Source organism: Scyliorhinus torazame, chromosome 1 (assembly GCF_047496885.1).
Source record: "Scyliorhinus torazame isolate Kashiwa2021f chromosome 1, sScyTor2.1, whole genome shotgun sequence".
NCBI classification, from domain to species: domain Eukaryota; kingdom Metazoa; phylum Chordata; class Chondrichthyes; order Carcharhiniformes; family Scyliorhinidae; genus Scyliorhinus; species Scyliorhinus torazame.
The window spans coordinates 390,483,631-390,501,003 of NC_092707.1; the positions used below are offsets into that span (position 1 = coordinate 390,483,631).

At 46.6% G+C, this 17,373-nt stretch overlaps 1 protein-coding gene across 2 annotated transcripts in view; it reads left to right on the plus strand.

Moving 5' to 3' along the window:
• Positions 1–17,373, plus strand: part of LOC140427526 (probable methyltransferase TARBP1) — a 309,002-nt gene that overhangs the window by 173,677 nt on the left and 117,952 nt on the right. For both annotated transcript variants that reach the window (XR_011948558.1, XM_072513011.1), the window contains exons 20-22: positions 9,606–9,726; positions 13,335–13,445; positions 15,066–15,215. Coding sequence is in view for 1 of the 2 variants with exons in the window: in XM_072513011.1 (XP_072369112.1) it covers positions 9,606–9,726; positions 13,335–13,445; positions 15,066–15,215 (382 nt within the window). In the remaining variant the exon portion in view is untranslated. The remainder of the gene's footprint in view (positions 1–9,605; positions 9,727–13,334; positions 13,446–15,065; positions 15,216–17,373) is intronic.

Sequence of the window (17,373 nt, forward strand, 5' to 3'; positions counted from 1 at the left end):
GGTTGTTCCTTATCGGGGACCACACTGAGGCACCCGTCACTCCCTTATGTCGTCTCCACTGCCCCCAAATTTTCAGAGTTGCCACCACCACTGGGTTTGTGGTGTATTTTTTCGGGGAGAACGGTAACGGCGCCGTCGCCAGTGCTTTTAGACTAGTTCCCCTACAAGACGCCATCTCCAGTCTTTTCCACGCCGCTCCTTCCCCTTCCCTCATCCACTTACATATCATTGACACGTTGGCGGCCCAATAATAATCACTTAGACTCGGCAGTGCCAGTCCCCCTCTGTCCCTACTGCGCTGCAGGAACCCCCTCTTTACTCTTGGGGTCTTTCCAGCCCACACAAAGCTCATAATACTCTTGTCCACCTTCTTAAAAAAGGCCTTTGTAATCAGTACAGGGAGGCACTGGAACACAAAAAGAAACCTCGGAAGGACCACCATTTTAACCGCCTGCACCCTGCCCGCCAATGACAGGGGCGCCATGTCCCACCTCCTAAAGTCCTCTTCCATCTGCTCTACCAGTCGTGCCAAGTTAAGCTTATGCAAGGTTCCCCAGTTCCTGGCCACCTGGATCCCTAAATACCGGAAATCCCTTGTTACCCTCCTCAACGGTAAATCGTCTATTCCCCTGCCCTGTTCCCCGGGGTGCATCACAAACAGTTCACTCTTCCCCATATTCAATTTATATCCTGAAAATTCTCCAAACTCCCTGAGTGTCTGCATTATCTCAGGCATCCCCTCCACTGGGTCCGCGACATACAACAACAAATCATCCGCGTATAATGACACCCGATGCTCTTCTCCTCTAAGTAACCCCCTCCACTTCCTAGAGCCCCTCAGCGCTATGGCTAGTGGCTCAATTGCCAATGCAAACAGTAACGGGGACAGGGGACATCCCTGTCTTGTACCCCTATATAGTCGGAAGTGGTCAGATCTTTGCCTATTTGTAATCACACTTGCCACCGGGGCCCTTTACAGGAGCTGAACCCATCTAATGAACCCCTCTCCAAATCCAAATCTCCTCAGTACTTCCCACAGGTAGTCCCACTCCACTCTATCAAATGCTTTCTCTGCATCCATCGCCACCACTATCTCCGCCTCCCCCTCCGGTGGGGGCATCATCATCACCCCCAGCAGCCTCCGTATATTAGCATTCAATTGCCTCCCTTTAACAAACCCCGTTTGGTCATCATGCACCACCCCAGGGACACAGTCCTCTATCCTCGTCGCCATCACCTTGGCCAAAAGCTTGGCATCTACGTTCAAGAGGGAAATAGGCCTGTATGACCCGCACTGCAGCGGGGGTCCTTGTCTCTTTTCAGGATCAGGGATATCGTCGCCTCCAACATTGTCGGGGGTAGTGTCCCCCTTTCCCTAGCCTCATTAAAGGTTCTCGTCAGAAGAGGGGCCAGCAGGTCCACGTATTTCCTATAGAACACCACCGGGAACCCATCCGGTCCCGGGGCCTTCCCTGCCTGCATGTTCCCAATTCCTTTTACCACCTCCTCCACCTCAATCTGCGCTCCCAGTCCTGTCATCTCCTGTTCCTCAACCTTCGGGAACTCCAGCTGGTCTAGGAAACGCATTATTCCCTCTTTCCCTTCCGGGGGTTGAGCCTTATATAGCCGCTCGTAAAATACCTTAAACACCCCATTCACCCTCTCCGCTCCCCGTTCCATCTTTCCCTCCTCGTCTCTAACCCCTCCGATCTCTCTCGCCGCCCCCCTCTTCCTAAGTTGTTGGGCCAGCAGCCAGCTCGCCTTCTCTCCATATTCATACTGCACTCCCTGTGCCTTCCTCCATTGTGCCTCCGCCTTACTCGTGGTCAACAAGTCAAAGTCCGTGTGCAATCTCTGTCTTTCCCTGTATAGCCCTTCATCTTCATCAAGCACGGTAGCATTGTGGATAGCACAATTGCTTCACAGCTCCAGGGTCCCAGGTTTGAATCCGGCTTGGGTCACTGTCTGTGCGGAGTCTGCACGTTCTCCCCATGTGTGCGTGGGTTTCCTCCGGGTGCTCCGGTTTCCTCCCACAGTCCAAAGATGTGCAGGTTAGGTGGATTGGCCATGATAAATTGCCCTTAGTGTCCAAAATTTCCCTTAGTGTTGGGTGAGGTTACTGGGTTATGGGGATAGGGTGGAGGTGTTGACCTTGGGTAGAGTGCTCTTTCCAAGAGCCGGTGCAGACTCAATGGGCCGAATGGCCTCCTTCTGCACTGTAAATTCTATGATAATCTATGATAATCTAGAGCCTCCGCATATTGCCTATCCACCCTCAAAATCTCCCTCAACAATCTCTCCCTTTCTTTACCCTCTTGTTTCCCCTTATGGGCCCTTATGGAGATCAGCTCCCCTCTAACCACCGCCTTCAGCGCCTCCCAGACCACTCCCACCTGGACCTCTCCGTCATCATTAATCTCTAGGTACCTTTCAATACATCCCCTCACCCTTACACATACCCCCTCGTCCGCCAACAGTCCCATATCTAATCTCCAGAGTGGGCGCTGTTCCTTTTCCTCTCCTACTTCCAGATCTACACAATGTGGGGCATGATCTGAAATGGCTATAGCCGAATACTCCGTTCCTGCCACCTTCGGGATCAGCGCCCTTCCCAGGACAAAGAAGTCTATCCGGGAGTACACTTTGTGGACATGGGAGAAGAAGGAAAACTCTTTACTCCTTGGCCTAGTAAATCTCTAGGGATCTACTCTTCCCATCTGCTCCATAAAGCCCTAAAGCACCTTGGCCGCTGCCGGCCTCCTCCCGGTCCTAGATCTGGGCTGGTCCAGCCCTGGGTCCAGCACCGCGTTGAAGTCCCCCCACCCCCCATTACCAACTTTCCCATCTCCAGGTCCGGGATGCGCCCCAACATACGCTTCATAAAGTTCACGTCATCCCAGTTCGGGGCATATACATTCACTAGCACCACTGCCTCACCTTGCAATCTGCCACTCACCATCACGTATCTACCCCCACTGTCCACCACTATGGTCTTCGCCTCAAACAATACCCGTTTCCCCACCAGTATTGCCACCCCTCTATTTTTCACATCCAAGCCCGAGTGGAATACCTGTCCCACCCATCCTTTTCTTAATCTGACCTGATCCGCCAGTTTCAGGTGCGTCTCCTGAAGCATGACCACGTCTGCCTTTAGCTTCTTTAGGTGCGCAAGTACCCTTACCCTCTTAATCGGCCCATTCAACCCTCTCACGTTCCACGTGATCAACCAGGTTGTGGTCCTCTTTACCCCCACCCCTCGTCGACTAGCCATCCTCTTTTTTAGACCAGCTCCTCACCCGGTTCCCATGCACCCGCTTATCCCCCCGACGGCGCCCTCCCATCCCATCCCGTAACAGCTCCCCCTTCCCCTTAGCAGCAGCAACCCAGTTACCCCCCCCCCCCCCCCCCCCCCCCCCGCTAGATCCCTCTCTAGCTTAGTTGCTCCCCCCATATTGCTTCCAGAAGTCAGCAAACTCTGGCTGACCTCGGCTTCCCCCGTTTATCCTTAGCCTCCAATTATGTGAGGCCCCCTCCTCCCTGCGCCCCCTTTTCCCGCCACAATTTCCATAGCGCGGGAACAAAGCCCGCGCTTCCCTCTCGGCCCCACCCCTGATGGCGCAGCTCCCTCTCTCCTTCCCCCTCCCCTTCCCCACCGGCGCCCACATTTCTTCGTGTCCCCCCCCTTCGAGGGTAAAGAAAATTTTCCCCCATCTGATTCACAGTCCCTTACCACCACCTCACTACTTCATATCAAACACTCTTTCTCCAATCTAGTCCAACTTCTCCTCTTCAATAAATGTCCACGCCTCTTCTGCCGTCTCGAAGTAGTGGTGTTTACCCTGGTATGTAACCCACTGTCTTGCCGGCTGCAACATTCCGAACTTCACTTTCCTCTTGTGGAGCACCGCCTTGGCCCGATTGAAACTCGCCCTCCTTCTCGCCACCTCCGCACTCCAATCCTGATACACGCGGATCACCGCGTTCTCCCACCTGCTGCTCCGTGTCTTTTTCGCCCATCTCAGGACCATCTCCCTGTCCTTGTAGCGGTGGAACCTCACCACTATTGCTCGAGGTATTTCTCCTGCCTTTGGTCTTCTCACGAGGACTCGATACGCTCCCTCCACTTCCAGGGGCCCCGCCGGGGCCTCAGCTCCCATTAAGGTATGAAGCATCGTGCTCACATACGCCCCAACGTCGGCTCCCTCTGCCCCTTCGGGAAGACCCAAGATTCTTAAGTTCTTCCTCCTCAAGCTATTTTCCAGGGCTTCCAGTCTCTCCATACACCTCTCATGCAGTGCCTCGTGCGTCTCCGTCTTCACCACCAAGCCCTGTATCTCGTCCTCATTTTCGGCAGCTTTTGCCTTCACTCCACAGAGCTCCATCTCTTGGGTCTTCTGCGCCTCCTTTAACCCCTCAATCGCCTGCAGCATCGGCGCCAGCACCTCCTTCTTGAGTTCCTCCACACATCGCCGGAGGAACTCCTGCTGTTCCAGGCCCCATACCAACTGGCCTCCCTCCACCGCCATCTTGCTTCTCACTTCCCTTCTTTGCCGCTGCTCCAGAGGATCCTCCGCAATCTGGCCACTATTATCTCTTCTGTCCATTCACATCCGGGGGGACTCCCTTCTATGTCGCCTCACAGTGGGTTTAGCCTTCGAAAATTGCCGTTGGGGCTCCCGATAAGAGCCCAAAAGTCCGTTAAAACGGGAGGTGCCGAAACGTGTGACTTAGCTGGTCATCGCTGCACCCAGAAGTCGATTTACGCTTTTTTTAAGATTCAAGGCATGTTGCAAAATGACGGCAGGCATCACTGTGGATAGTGTCCTCTGAGGCTGGGAGCTCGGGAACTAGTGTAACTAAGAAATAAACTGACTCGGAGAACATTGGAAAAGAAAGGACTCTACCCTTACAATTAATGTCCATGGGATGGAGATGGTTCTCGGAATGATGGTGGGGAGCATTGCAGAGGAAGGCAGGCTCAAACAAAAGAATTGGGAAGGAGTTAAGGCTTGCGAGTGAAGGGTTGGGAAGGCATTGTTTTGGGAGGGATGGGGGTAACATTTTGGACAGAAGGTCAGTGGGAAGAATGGAGGTTTGTACTTGGGTAAAGCCCTGTTCTGTACGAACTGACGGGCCGCATAATATTAAAAAAACACACAGTGAGCCCTTCGTTTGGGGAAACCACTTTTCCTGGTCATCAGATTGCGATAATGACAATTATATCATGCTGATTGAAGGAATATGTCATGTGCTTAACTTGAGTCCATTAGATTGGTAGCTTGTGACCCTTCTTCAAATTCATTTTTTAATAATAGGTTGAAATCTCAATGTTAAAACCCTCTCATTCTCCAGTGAATAGAGTTGGACATACTTGATCAACGCTTACTGGTATTTTATTTGAATCAAGAAAATTTCCCATCCATCTTGCACAGGATTTGATACTTACCCAGTTGGTCAGCATCATCTGTCTTGCACCAAGTATGTTGCATCAAAGACACCTTCCCCACGCCCAAACATGGATTATTTGTATTGTTACTGAAACTTCTTATTTACATCTCATATCTTTATAGTGTAGGGTAAAATAAATATGCTTGTTCCAATTTGTTAGGCAAGACTGAAACGCATATAACCAGTGTAACTTGGTTAATTTGCTCCATGAAAAAGTAGTTTGTCTTGCAACAGAGATACTTGATAGTTGTAAATGATACCATATAACCATGTAACCAGTCAGTGCTTAATAGGGAGCTGAACTGTTAGGTTTTGTTATTTCCCCTTAAATATATTTTTCCTAAAGTCTGAAGGACCACATTCTTGTGGGGAAATTTAGCTGCGCTGTTTCATGTGGATGAGGGGAGTATCAGTGACTTTTAAGTGTGAGAAAATGGTTAATTGTCCGCAATGGCATTGCAGCCATGTGGCCTGTAGTTGTATTTTACAACTTTTACATTTTGGCTCTTTTTAAAAGAAATACATACTTAGAAGCACCAGTTTTTGACAGTCTTATAAGTTTTTTTGCAATCTTTGTGAGAATCATTTTCACAGTCATTGCGTGTGTTATTTTCCTTAAACTGTTATTTTAACACACTGAAAAAGTTCACGTGATCAGTGGTTTCAGTTGACTGGTAGCCAGAAGGCATCGGATGAAAGAGCAGGGAGCACATGGAACCCTTTTTTGCACACCTCATGACAGCTGGGTCAGTACAACGTTAGAAGGCACCTTTAGCATAGATGGTGTTTGACCTGGGGAGGGCACATGGAAACAAATAGTGAACAGGAATTGCTCGGTAAAAGTTCTCAGAAACATCAAAAATGGAAGCAGGAGGAGGCCCTCGAGCCTGCTCCACCATTCATTATGATCATGGCTGATCATCAACTTCAATACCCTGATCCCGCCTTCCCCCTCAAATCCCTTGATCCTTTTAGCTCCAAGAGCTATATTTAATTCCTTCTTGAAATTATACAAGGTTTTGGCCTCAACTGCTTTCTGTGGTAGTGCATTCCACCGATTCACCACACTCTGGGTGAACAAATTTCTCCTCAGCTCAGTCCTAAAAGGTTTACCCCTTATCCTCAAACTATGACCCCTAGTTCTGGACTCCCCCACCATCGGGAACATTCTTTCTGAATCGACCCTGTCTAATCCTGTTAGAACTTGTAAACTTCTTTGAGAGCCCCTCTCACTCTTCAAAATTCCAATGAATATAATCCGAACCAATTTAGTCTCTCCTCATATGACAGTGCTGCCATCCCAGGAATCAGCCTGGTCAACCTTCACTGCACTCGCTCCATAGCACAAACATCCTTCCTCAGATAGGGTCACCAAAATTACACACGCTACTCCAGGTGTGACCTCACCAATGCCCTATACAATTGTTGAAATACATCCCCATTCCTTTTTTAATAAATTTAGTGTACCCAATTCATTTTTTTTCAATTAACGGGTAATTTAGCGTGTTCAATCCACCTACCTTGCACATCTTTGGGTTGTGGGGGCGAAACCCACGCAAACACGGGGAGAATGTGCAAACTCCACACGGACAGTGACCCAGAGCCGAGATTGAACCTGGGACCTCGGCGCCGTGAGGCAGCAGGGCTAACCCACTGCGCCACTGTGCTGCCCAAACATTCCCATTCCTGTACCCAAATCCTTTTGCTATGAAGGCCAACATACCATTTGCCTTCTTTACTACCTGCTTGCTTACTTTCAGCGACTGATGCACGAGGACCCCAAGGTCTTGCTGCGTTACCCACCTCTCTCAATTTACACCCATTCAAATAATAATCGGCGTTCCTATTTATGCTACCGAAGCGGATAACCTCACATTTATTCACATTATACTGTATCTGCCATGCATTTGCCCACATGCAGCCTGTCCAAATCCTGCTGAAGCATCTCTGCATCCTCCTCACAGCCCACCCTCCCACCCAACTTTGTAGCATCTGCAAATTTGGAGATAATACATTTAGTTCCCTCGTCCAAATCATTAATATGTCATGTAAACAGTTGGGGTCCTCGTACAGATCCCTGCGATACCCCGCTTGTCACTGTCTGCCAATCAGAAAAAGACCTATTTATTCTAACTTTATGCTTCCTGTCTGCTAACCTGCTTTCTATCCATCTCAAGACACGACCGATAATCCCATGTGCTTTTATTTTACATATTAATCTGCTTTGTGAGACCTTGTCGAAAGCCTTCTGAAAGTCTAAATAAACCATATCCACCGGTTTTCTTTGGTAACTCTACTAATTACATCTTCAAAGAATTCTGGTAGATTTGTCAAGCATGATTCTCCTTTCATAAATTCAAGCTGCCTTTATCTGGTTACACCATTGCTTTCCAAATGCTGTGCTATGAAATCCTTGATAATGGACTCCAGCAACTTCCCTACTACTGGCGTTAGGCTCACTGGTCTATAGTTCCCTGTTTTCTCTCTACCTCCAATTTTGAATAGCAGGGTTATGTTCACTATCCTCCAATCTGTAGGAACCATTCCAGCGTCCAAAGAATTTTGGAAAATGATAACCAATGAATCTATTATTTCTAGAGCCACATCTTTATGTACTCTGGGATGAAGATTATCTGGCCCTGGATATTTGGCCACCTTCAATCCCATTAATTTCCCCATTTCTTTACTAATACTAATTTCCTTCAGCTCCTCACTAATATTTGTGCTTCTCAGAACTTCCGGTACATTATTGATGTCTTCTTTTGTGAAGACAGAAGCAAAGTATGAGTTTAGTTCCTCAGCCATTTCTTTGTTCCTTGATATGAACTCCCCCGTTTCTGATTGTAAGGGACCTACATTCGTTTTTAGAACAGTACAGCACAGAACAGGCCCTTCGGCCCTCGATGTTGTGCCTAGCTTTGTCCGAAACCAAGATCAAGCTATCCCACTCCCAGTCATTCTGGTGTGCTCCATGTGCCCATCCAATAACCGCTTGAAAGTTCCTAAAGTGTCCGACTCCACTATCACAGCAGGCAGTCCATTCCCACATCCTACCCACTCTCTGAGTAACGAACCTACCTCGGACATCCCTCCTATATCCCTTATATTTTATCAATCTTTTTCTCTTTACATACCTGTAGAAACTTTTACAGTCAGTTTTTATGTTCCCCGCTAGTTTACTTTCAAATTGTATTTTCCCTTTCTTAATCAATCCCTTGGTCTGCCTTTGCTGAATTTTAAACTGTACCTAATCCTCAGGTCTATTGCTTTTTCCTGCTGATTTGCATGCCTCTTCTTTGAATATAATAGTATCTCTAATTTCCCTTGTAAGCCATGGTTTGGCCACAGTTTCCTTTCTACTCTTGCGCCAAATAGCAGTAAATAACTTTTGGAGTTCACCTATTCATTCCTTGAATGCCTGCCATTGCCTGACCGCTGATCTTCCTTTCAGTAATGTTTCCCAGCCCATCATAGCCAGCTCATGCCTCATACCATCATAGTTACCTTTATTGAGGTTCAGGACCCTGGTCTCAGAATCAACTACCTCACTAGTCACCTTGATAAAGAATTCTACCATATTATGGTCACTCAACCCCAAGGGTTCTCTCACAACTAGATTGTCTTTCTCATTGCACAACACCCAGCCCAAGATGGCCTGTTCCCTGGTTGGTTCCTCAAGATACTAGTCCAGAAAACCATCCTGTATACACTCCAGACATTCCTCCATTGTACTATGACTAATTAAAAAAAATAAAAAATTTAGAGTACCCAATTAATTTTTTCGAATTAAGGAACAATTTAGTGTGGCCAATCCACCTAGCCTGCACATCTTTGGATTGTGGGGGCGAAACCCACGCAAACACGGGGAGAATGTGCAAACTCCACACAGACAGTGACCCAGAGCCGGGATCGAACCTGGGACCTCGGCGCCGTGAGGCTGCAGGGCAAACCCACCGCGCTGCCCCCTACTATGACTAATTTGAGTCACCCAATCAATATGCAGAATAAAGTCACCCATAAATACTTATTATATTCCTTAAGTAAGGACTTGAATCAGATTATTGAAATAGTAATGTTCTTGTGAGACATTATTTAGATCGCACTTAATAACTTCTAAAAATAGTTGATTTTTTTTTTTCATTTTACCACCTTGCTAGTGAAAACCGAGATGATCAATCTGTGCGGATTTGGGCAATTAACTTCCTTTGTCAATTGAATGGGTCGAATACGTTGCACAAGAAATTCATCGAGAATGTTGTCAGCAAACTCCTTGAGAAGGTAATTATTTATCTTCTGATAGCTTCCGAGGACACGTACTACTGGCATAATTTTTGTACGCATTATGGTCGTTCATTACTGAACGAGTAGGATAAATTCTGGCACTGTTATGTTCAGCAGAATAGCAGAAATAGTCTTGACCATAGGACCATGTGAATACTCTGCTGAGAAAATTGAGTTTTATATCTGTATTTGGTGTCTGTTATGCATCTTTCATTTAAAAACTTAACTAACTGTTACTCCGTGGGCTTTTTCAATGTTAATAATGGTTGACACATAATGTCTGCTTTTTTGTATTGAGAATATATCACCCTGTGGTTGCTTAGTTTGGCCAGCAGTTCTTACCAATCACACCAAATGCTTTTGAGATTTTTTTTCATCCATCATTTTTTTTCTCCCAACCAAAACTGGTAATGTTCAAAATATAGACTTAAGTTCAATCTAAAAAGAAATTATAACCATACTGTCAAACTTAGTCATTGAATCGTGCTTACTTCTTTCAACTCGTGTATTACAGATTTTATTTCCGGGCCTGGCCACTCCTAAAACCTTTGCTTTTTTGCCCAATGCTATATTGGGTTAATCAATAATAGCCTGTGCAATATGGCTAATTTCTCTGGTGCAGTAGACGTCTTTAGTTACTTATACTGATGGATATATCTTTAGATTCCAGCACTTTCTATTTATAGCTTTATTCAACTGATTTCAAAACAAAAGAAAGTACTATTTATATTGAGTCTTTTTTTTAAAGGGAAACTACCTGTTAAAAATGAGAAAAAACAACTTCTGATTGCATACAATTTAGATTTCTGTAAACATTAAGTACATTGAATTGGGGGGAGAAAGAGGGACTAACTTAACACCCAAGTTTGAATTTTGAAGCCAACCAGTTATCCATCTGTCCGTCGGCAATTTAAAAAGTAATTGATAATTTTTTACACTTGAGTCTGAGATTCAGAAGGCTTGCACCTCTAGCACACCTAGATAGAGGCAGGCCCATAAATACATTGATAATGTGCCACTTTTACAAGTGCCAAAGCATCCAATGTGGTAGGCAACATGTGAATTCACATTTAACACTGGAAGTGTGACATGTTTGCTAACACTGTGTCTCCTGCTAATGCAGGATGGCGGTCTGTGCATCTGCATTGGTCGACGCAGGTGCAGAAGTCTAGTGATGTCACTCTGCTGTGCCCAGCCTGGCAGTATTACTCTAGACCCGTGCAGACGTCTGCACATGCACGTTTACGGGTGGCAAGGACATGGTGATGTCAAAAGAGCGTGCAGGTGCACATTTCAAAATTTGGCGGTTCCCACAGGATATCCATGGGGAGCATTGGGCATTATTTATGGGATGTCCCATCCACTCCTCCTCACCCTCTACCATCTCCTCACCCCACGACCCTGTCCTCCTCCTCCACCCTGTTTCCCCCTCCAAAAGAGGCAGCGTAAAGGGAAAGAATAAGAAGTTAGTCTGCGGACAAGGACTAAAAAGCTGAATGGCCTGTCACAGGTTTGCCTTAATGTGACCACCTTAATCCGTTATTGGCATTTTCTTTTTGCAAGCTTCGCTTTTAGCTCATTGAAATAAAGCAATATTTCCACACTTTTCTATCCCTCAGTGCCTTAGATGCTTTCACTCTTTAAAGACTGGAACTTTGAAAAATTTAAACTGGTATGGGAAGAAAAAGATCTTTGCAGCACCTTGGTGACCTGAATCTTTGAATTTCAAAATGTGACCGTGTGAATGTTACAGTTTGAGCCCGGCAAGCCAACAAGAAAGAGATTGTAGTTAACCGCTCCCTGTGAGAGTCTGCTGCCCAGCTGTGATGCTGCGCCATCATTAGTCCTGGCCACTGCCTGCACCAAACCTGTTAGTAACGTAATTGAGTAAAACAGTCGGAGTGTGCATGCACGGCATTGGCAGCAAACACAGCCTGTTGTTAAAGCCAGGAAAAAACGATGGTGAGGGCTTGCAGATGAAACAGGTTTTTGGGCCCTTTGATTATGCAAGTCATAGAATCATAAAATTGACACTGCAGAAGGAGGCCATTCGGCCCATCGAGTCTGCACCGGCTCTTGGAAAGAGCACCCTACCCAAGCCCACACCTCCACCCTATCCCCATAACCCAGTAACCCCACCCAACACTAAGGGCAATTTTGGACACTAAGGGCAATTTATCATGGCCAATTCAACTAACCTGCACATCTTTGGACTGTGGGAGGAAACCGGAGCACCCGGAGGAAACCCACGCACACACTGGGAGAACGTGCAGACTCCGCACAGACAGTGACCCAAGCCGGGAATCGAACCTGGGACCCTGGAGCTGTGAAGCAATTGTGCTAACCATCATGCTACCATGCTGCCATGATAGTGGTTTGAATACTACACTGGCTCCACACTATAGGAAGAATTTTAGGCCTTATTGAAGGCACAATGAATAAGTATTAATGTGAAAAAAGTGGTTTTCTGTCATTGAAACAATGCAGATTTTAATTCAGAAAGGATGGGGTAGGGTTGAGACAGGCAGACCATTTCCAATAGTTGAAAGTCCTAGAATGAGAGTCCAAGTTCAAAAGTAGGATGATTAGAACAGCAGGAAAGTTGTCAAGCTGTAAAATTCACTTCCAGGCTTGATAGTCGAGGCATAACCAATAGCAACGTTCAAGATAAGGTTGGATAAGGTGTATGAAAGAAATGAGGATAAATGGATATGAGCAGGTGATAATATTTGCTCATGGGGAAGATCGATCTCGTTTGGGTTGAATGGCCCTGTTTGTATATAGGAAACCTGAAACACAGTTTAAAAAATGAAACGGCAGCACTGTGGTGCAGTGGTTAGCACTACTGCCACATGCCACTGAGGACCCGGTTCGATCCCGACCCTGGTTCACTGGCGGTATGGAGTCTGCACATTCTCCCTGTGTCTGTTTGTGTGGGTCTTACCCCCACAACCCAAAGATGTGCAGGTAAGTGGATTTGCCACTAAATTTCCCCTTAAAAAAAAAAGAATTAGGCACTTTTTAAATTATTTTTAAAAATGAAACTGACGTGAATTACTACGTGAGAGTGCTGCAAGAGATTGACTATTAGATGATATGTTGGCAGCATTTGTTTCCCTAAACCATTCCTCTCATTGACAATTGAATGGATGTTAGTGTCGTTGGATTTATTTAAAGTCTTTAAGTATTTGCAGGTGGACAATCTCATAATTACGGGGATAGGGCAGGGAGTGGGCCTAGGTTGGGTGCTCTTTCGTAGGGTCAGGGCACTCGGGCCAAATGTCCTCCTGCGCTGTTGGATTCTATGATTCTACATTGGCAGTCACTGGATGACTTTGCAGAGAATTATGTAATCTTTCCAACTCTTGTGTATTTTTTAGAACTTGTAATTTAGTAGTGAGACTTGATCATAAAACTGCTCGAAATTTTAATACTGATGCTTCTTGGACTTGGGGTTTTATTTTTACAATGGGTGTTTCGTCAATGTTCAGCCAAGCATTTCACAAAAAGTAGTATTGCCTATCTTGTTTTAGATCTAATCCCAGAATTCCTCACCTAAATCTCTTTGACACCTTGTCTCATATCACTATTTCACCTATTCACAGGATGAGGAGCTGAGGAACTCGAAAGGCCGATACTATGTGAATTCCATGCTGCATCGACTAAAGAACAGAATTTGGCAGACACTACTTGTACTGCTTCCTCAAATGGACCAGGTAGAAATATTATAAGCTGCTGACTATAATTTACAGTCGCAAGGATACAAAAACGAATTGGCAGTGAAGTCATTTTCATCTTTCCAAATGTTAGTATCTGGAAACAACATTTCTTATTTTTCCTGTAGCCATTCGAAAAGCACTTTTCAGATGTTAATTGTCTATTTCTTTCTCTCGTCGTCCTGGTTGTTGGAGAAGAGATAATAGCACAGATAATTGTATGGTTTTTGCATGTTAAGATAAAATGTAATTGTGATGCATTGTGAATACTTTATCGGAGGATTGCTGAATTAAAAAAATTAATCTCAAAGTAAACCTATTGAGATTCACTTTGATCAACGGCTGATTATAGCCCATTGCGACCAGCTCTTCCTCTCCACCATCCATCAGCGATTCCCCAGCTTGTATCCACTGGAGTTTAGAAAAGTAAGGGCCGACTTGATTGAAACACATACGAACCTGAGGGGTCTTGATAAGGTGGATGTGGAAAGGACGTTTCCTCTTGTGTGAGAATCTAGAATAAGGGGGGGGTCACTGTTTAAAAACAAGGAGTCACCCATTTAAGTCAGAGATGAGGGGCAAAATTCTCCCCAACGGCGGGATGTCCGCCGACTGGCACCAAAGCCGGCGCCAATCAGATGGGCATCGCGCTGGCCCAAAGGTGCGGAAGGCTCCGCATCTTTGGCGGCCTAGCCCCAACATTGAGGAGGGATTTCCGCCCCGCCAGCTGGCGGAAATGGCGTTTGTTTCCCCGCCAGCTGGCGCGGAAATGCGGCGCATGCGCGGGAGCGTCAGCGGCCGCTGTCAGTTTCCCAGCGCATGCGCGGGAGCGTCAGCGGCCGCTGTCAGTTTCCCGCGCATGCGCGTAGGGAGAGTCTCTTCCGCCTCCGCCATGGTGGAGGCCGTAGCGGAGGCGGAAGGGAAAGAGTGCCCCCACGGCACAGGCCCGCCCGCGGATCGGTGGGCCCCGATCACGGGCCAGGCCACCGTGGGGGCACCCCCCGGGGTCAGATCGCCCCGCGCCCCCCCCCAGGACCCCAGAGCCCGCCCACGCCGCCTGGTCCCGCCGGTAAATACCAGGTTTGATTTACGTCGGCGGGACAGGCAATTCCTGGGCGGGACTTCGGCCCATCCGGGCCGGAGAATCCAGCGGGGGGTCCCGCCAACTGGCGCGGCCCGATTCCCGCCCCCGCCCAATCTCCGGGAGCGGAGACTTCGGCGGGGGCGGGATTCACGGCGGCCAACGGCCATTCTCCGACCCGGCGGGGGGTCGGAGAATGACGCCCCAGGTCTCTGGAACTCTCTCCCTCAAAAGGTGGTAGAGGAGTCTCTGAATATTTTTAAGGCAGAGGTAGATAGATCCTTGATAAGCAAGGGGGTGAAAGGTCATCGGGGATCGGCAGGAAACGTGGAGTTGAGGTTGCAATCAGATCAGCCATGATCGTATTCATTTCCGGATCAGGCTCGAGGGGCCAAATGGCCTACTCCTGCTCTTCATTCATATGTTGGTGAGCAGGTTTGTTTTCAGGTTGCAATCACCTGCGGCACAATAATGGCATCTACTAATTGATGGAGTGCTCATGTTTTTACACTAAAACTGCGTCAATCTCTATTCCACAGGTTTTCCTGAGCAGCATCATTGAAACTGTTTATCAGTCTGGTTTGAGTGATAATCAGGCATCTGTAAAATACTTAATTGAATGGTTTATCATCTTGATACTCCAGAAGTGTCCTGAATTTATTGATTCTTTCTGGCGATGCTTCAGTTACGTGAGTAAAACAGTATTAATTAAATCTAATCATTCCTCTTATAGTTTTGTGCCCTTCTTGGAAATCCATTCAGATGTACCAAAGAGTAAAGGGACATCAATAAGATTATTACCTCTCGAAATGTCACCATTGCAAGAATTTAGATGTCTCAGTCATTAATTTACTTTCCTGTAGGATTTCCATTTACCAATGGCATTCCAATATTGATCCATTGTACTTGAAGCTAAATATGATCACTGTCACCTGTGTAATATCCTCTTTATTACGTGCCTTCAGAAGAAATCAAGTGTAGAAAATAGAACAGCCACTATGCGCTTTGGCTGACATTTATCAAGTCCTAATAATTGCTGCAGAAATGTGGGCAGCATGGTGGCACAATGGTTAGCACTGCTGCCTCACAGCACTGGGGACCCGGGCTCGATTTCCGGCTTGGGTCACTGGCTGTGCGGAGTCTACACGTTCTCCCAGTGTCTGCGTGGGTTTCCTCCGGGTGCTCCGGTTTCCTCCTACAGTCCAAAGATGTGCGAGTTAGGTGGATTGGCCATGCTACATTGCCCCTTCAGGGATGTGCAGGTTAGATTCTGGGGTTACGGCGATAGGGTGGGGTGGATGAGGGAGTGAACATGGGATTCAAAGGGTCGTTCGAAAGGTTGGTGCAGACTCCCATGTGCTGCATGACTTCCTTCTGCACTGTAGGGATTCTATGATTAATGTTTTCTCAACCTTTCAGGGAGCCACTGTTCCAGGTCTAAACCTTATCAAGAGTTGATCAGCAAAGGTCAGTTACAGCCATGTCAGAAACAACAATAGCATATATTAATGTCGCGTCATAAATGTAGCAAAATGTCTCATGGTGCTTCACAGCAGAATTATTGAAAAACATTCACGCCATGCCATAAAGCAAGATATCAGGACATAATCGTGGACTCGGTCAAAGAGATAGGTTTTAAGCAAGTACTTGAAGGAGGAGAGAGAAGTGAAAAGTTTAGGGAGAAAATTCCAGAGTTTGGGGCCGAGGCAACTGAATGCATGACTGCCAATGATGGCGTGATTAAATTGGACATGCAAAAGAGGCCAAAGTTGAGGGAGCACAGAAACTTGGAGGGTCCTCAGGCTGGAAGAAGTTACAGAGCTCAGTGGGGATTTGTCTCAGCAGGAGTTCCGTAACCCTGGTGCTGATCAGCATGAATTTTGGTTCTATTTTGTTTAAATTCATTCATTTCTGCCACCAGCTAAACCAGCTGGTTTAGCACAGGGCTAAATCGCTGGCTTTTAAAGCAGACCAAGCAGGCCAGCAGCACGGTTCAATTCCCGTACCAGCCTCCCCGAACAGGCTCCGGGATGTGGCGACTAGGGGCTTTTCACAGTAACTTCATTGAAGCCTAATTGTGACAATAAGCGATTTTCATTTCATGTCCAGTTTCAAATGGCATCTTAAACTAAAAAGAATGCCACTCACAGCTGAAACCCTCTGCAGTTATTCTCTGATTCCATAGATGTTAATTGTATATTAATTGAGTTTACTTGTATGCAGGTTGTTGACGTTAACTAGAGATTTTCTTATGTCCCGATAAATAATTGAAACTAGTTGTTGGGTGAGGAGATGGATCTTTGTAAAAATGCTTATAAAAATGTGCAAAGATTGGCTCCAGTTATATCTTTCGCCAGCTGGCTTTCTGAAAGGCAACAATCATTGCTGAATGGCGAGGCGAGGAATTGAAATGAAATGAAATGAAAATGAAAATTGCTTATTGTCACAAGTAGGCGTCAAATGAAGTTACTGTGAAAAGCCCCGAGTCGCCACATTCCCGCGCCTGTTCGGGGAGGCTGTTACGGGAATCAAACTGTGCTGCTGGCCTGCCTTGGTCTGCTTTCAAAGCCAGCGATTTAGCCCTGTGCTAAACAGCCCCTTGGTGTTGATCTTGCTGCAGTTGCTGCTTAGAGTGGAGAAATGTTGCTGGTGCTGCTGTTGTGGAGGGACAGGGAGACAGAATCATTTTTGAGCTTCTTCACTGCTGATTCCCAAAGGCGACAGCTAAGTCCAGGAACAAGGACAGGGGCCAAATTCAAGTCCTGTTTGGTGAAGTTAAAGTAAGGAGCAGATGGGAAGGCTCCGTGTTGAAGTAATAAAGCTGCAGGAAGCAGACTTAAAGCAAAA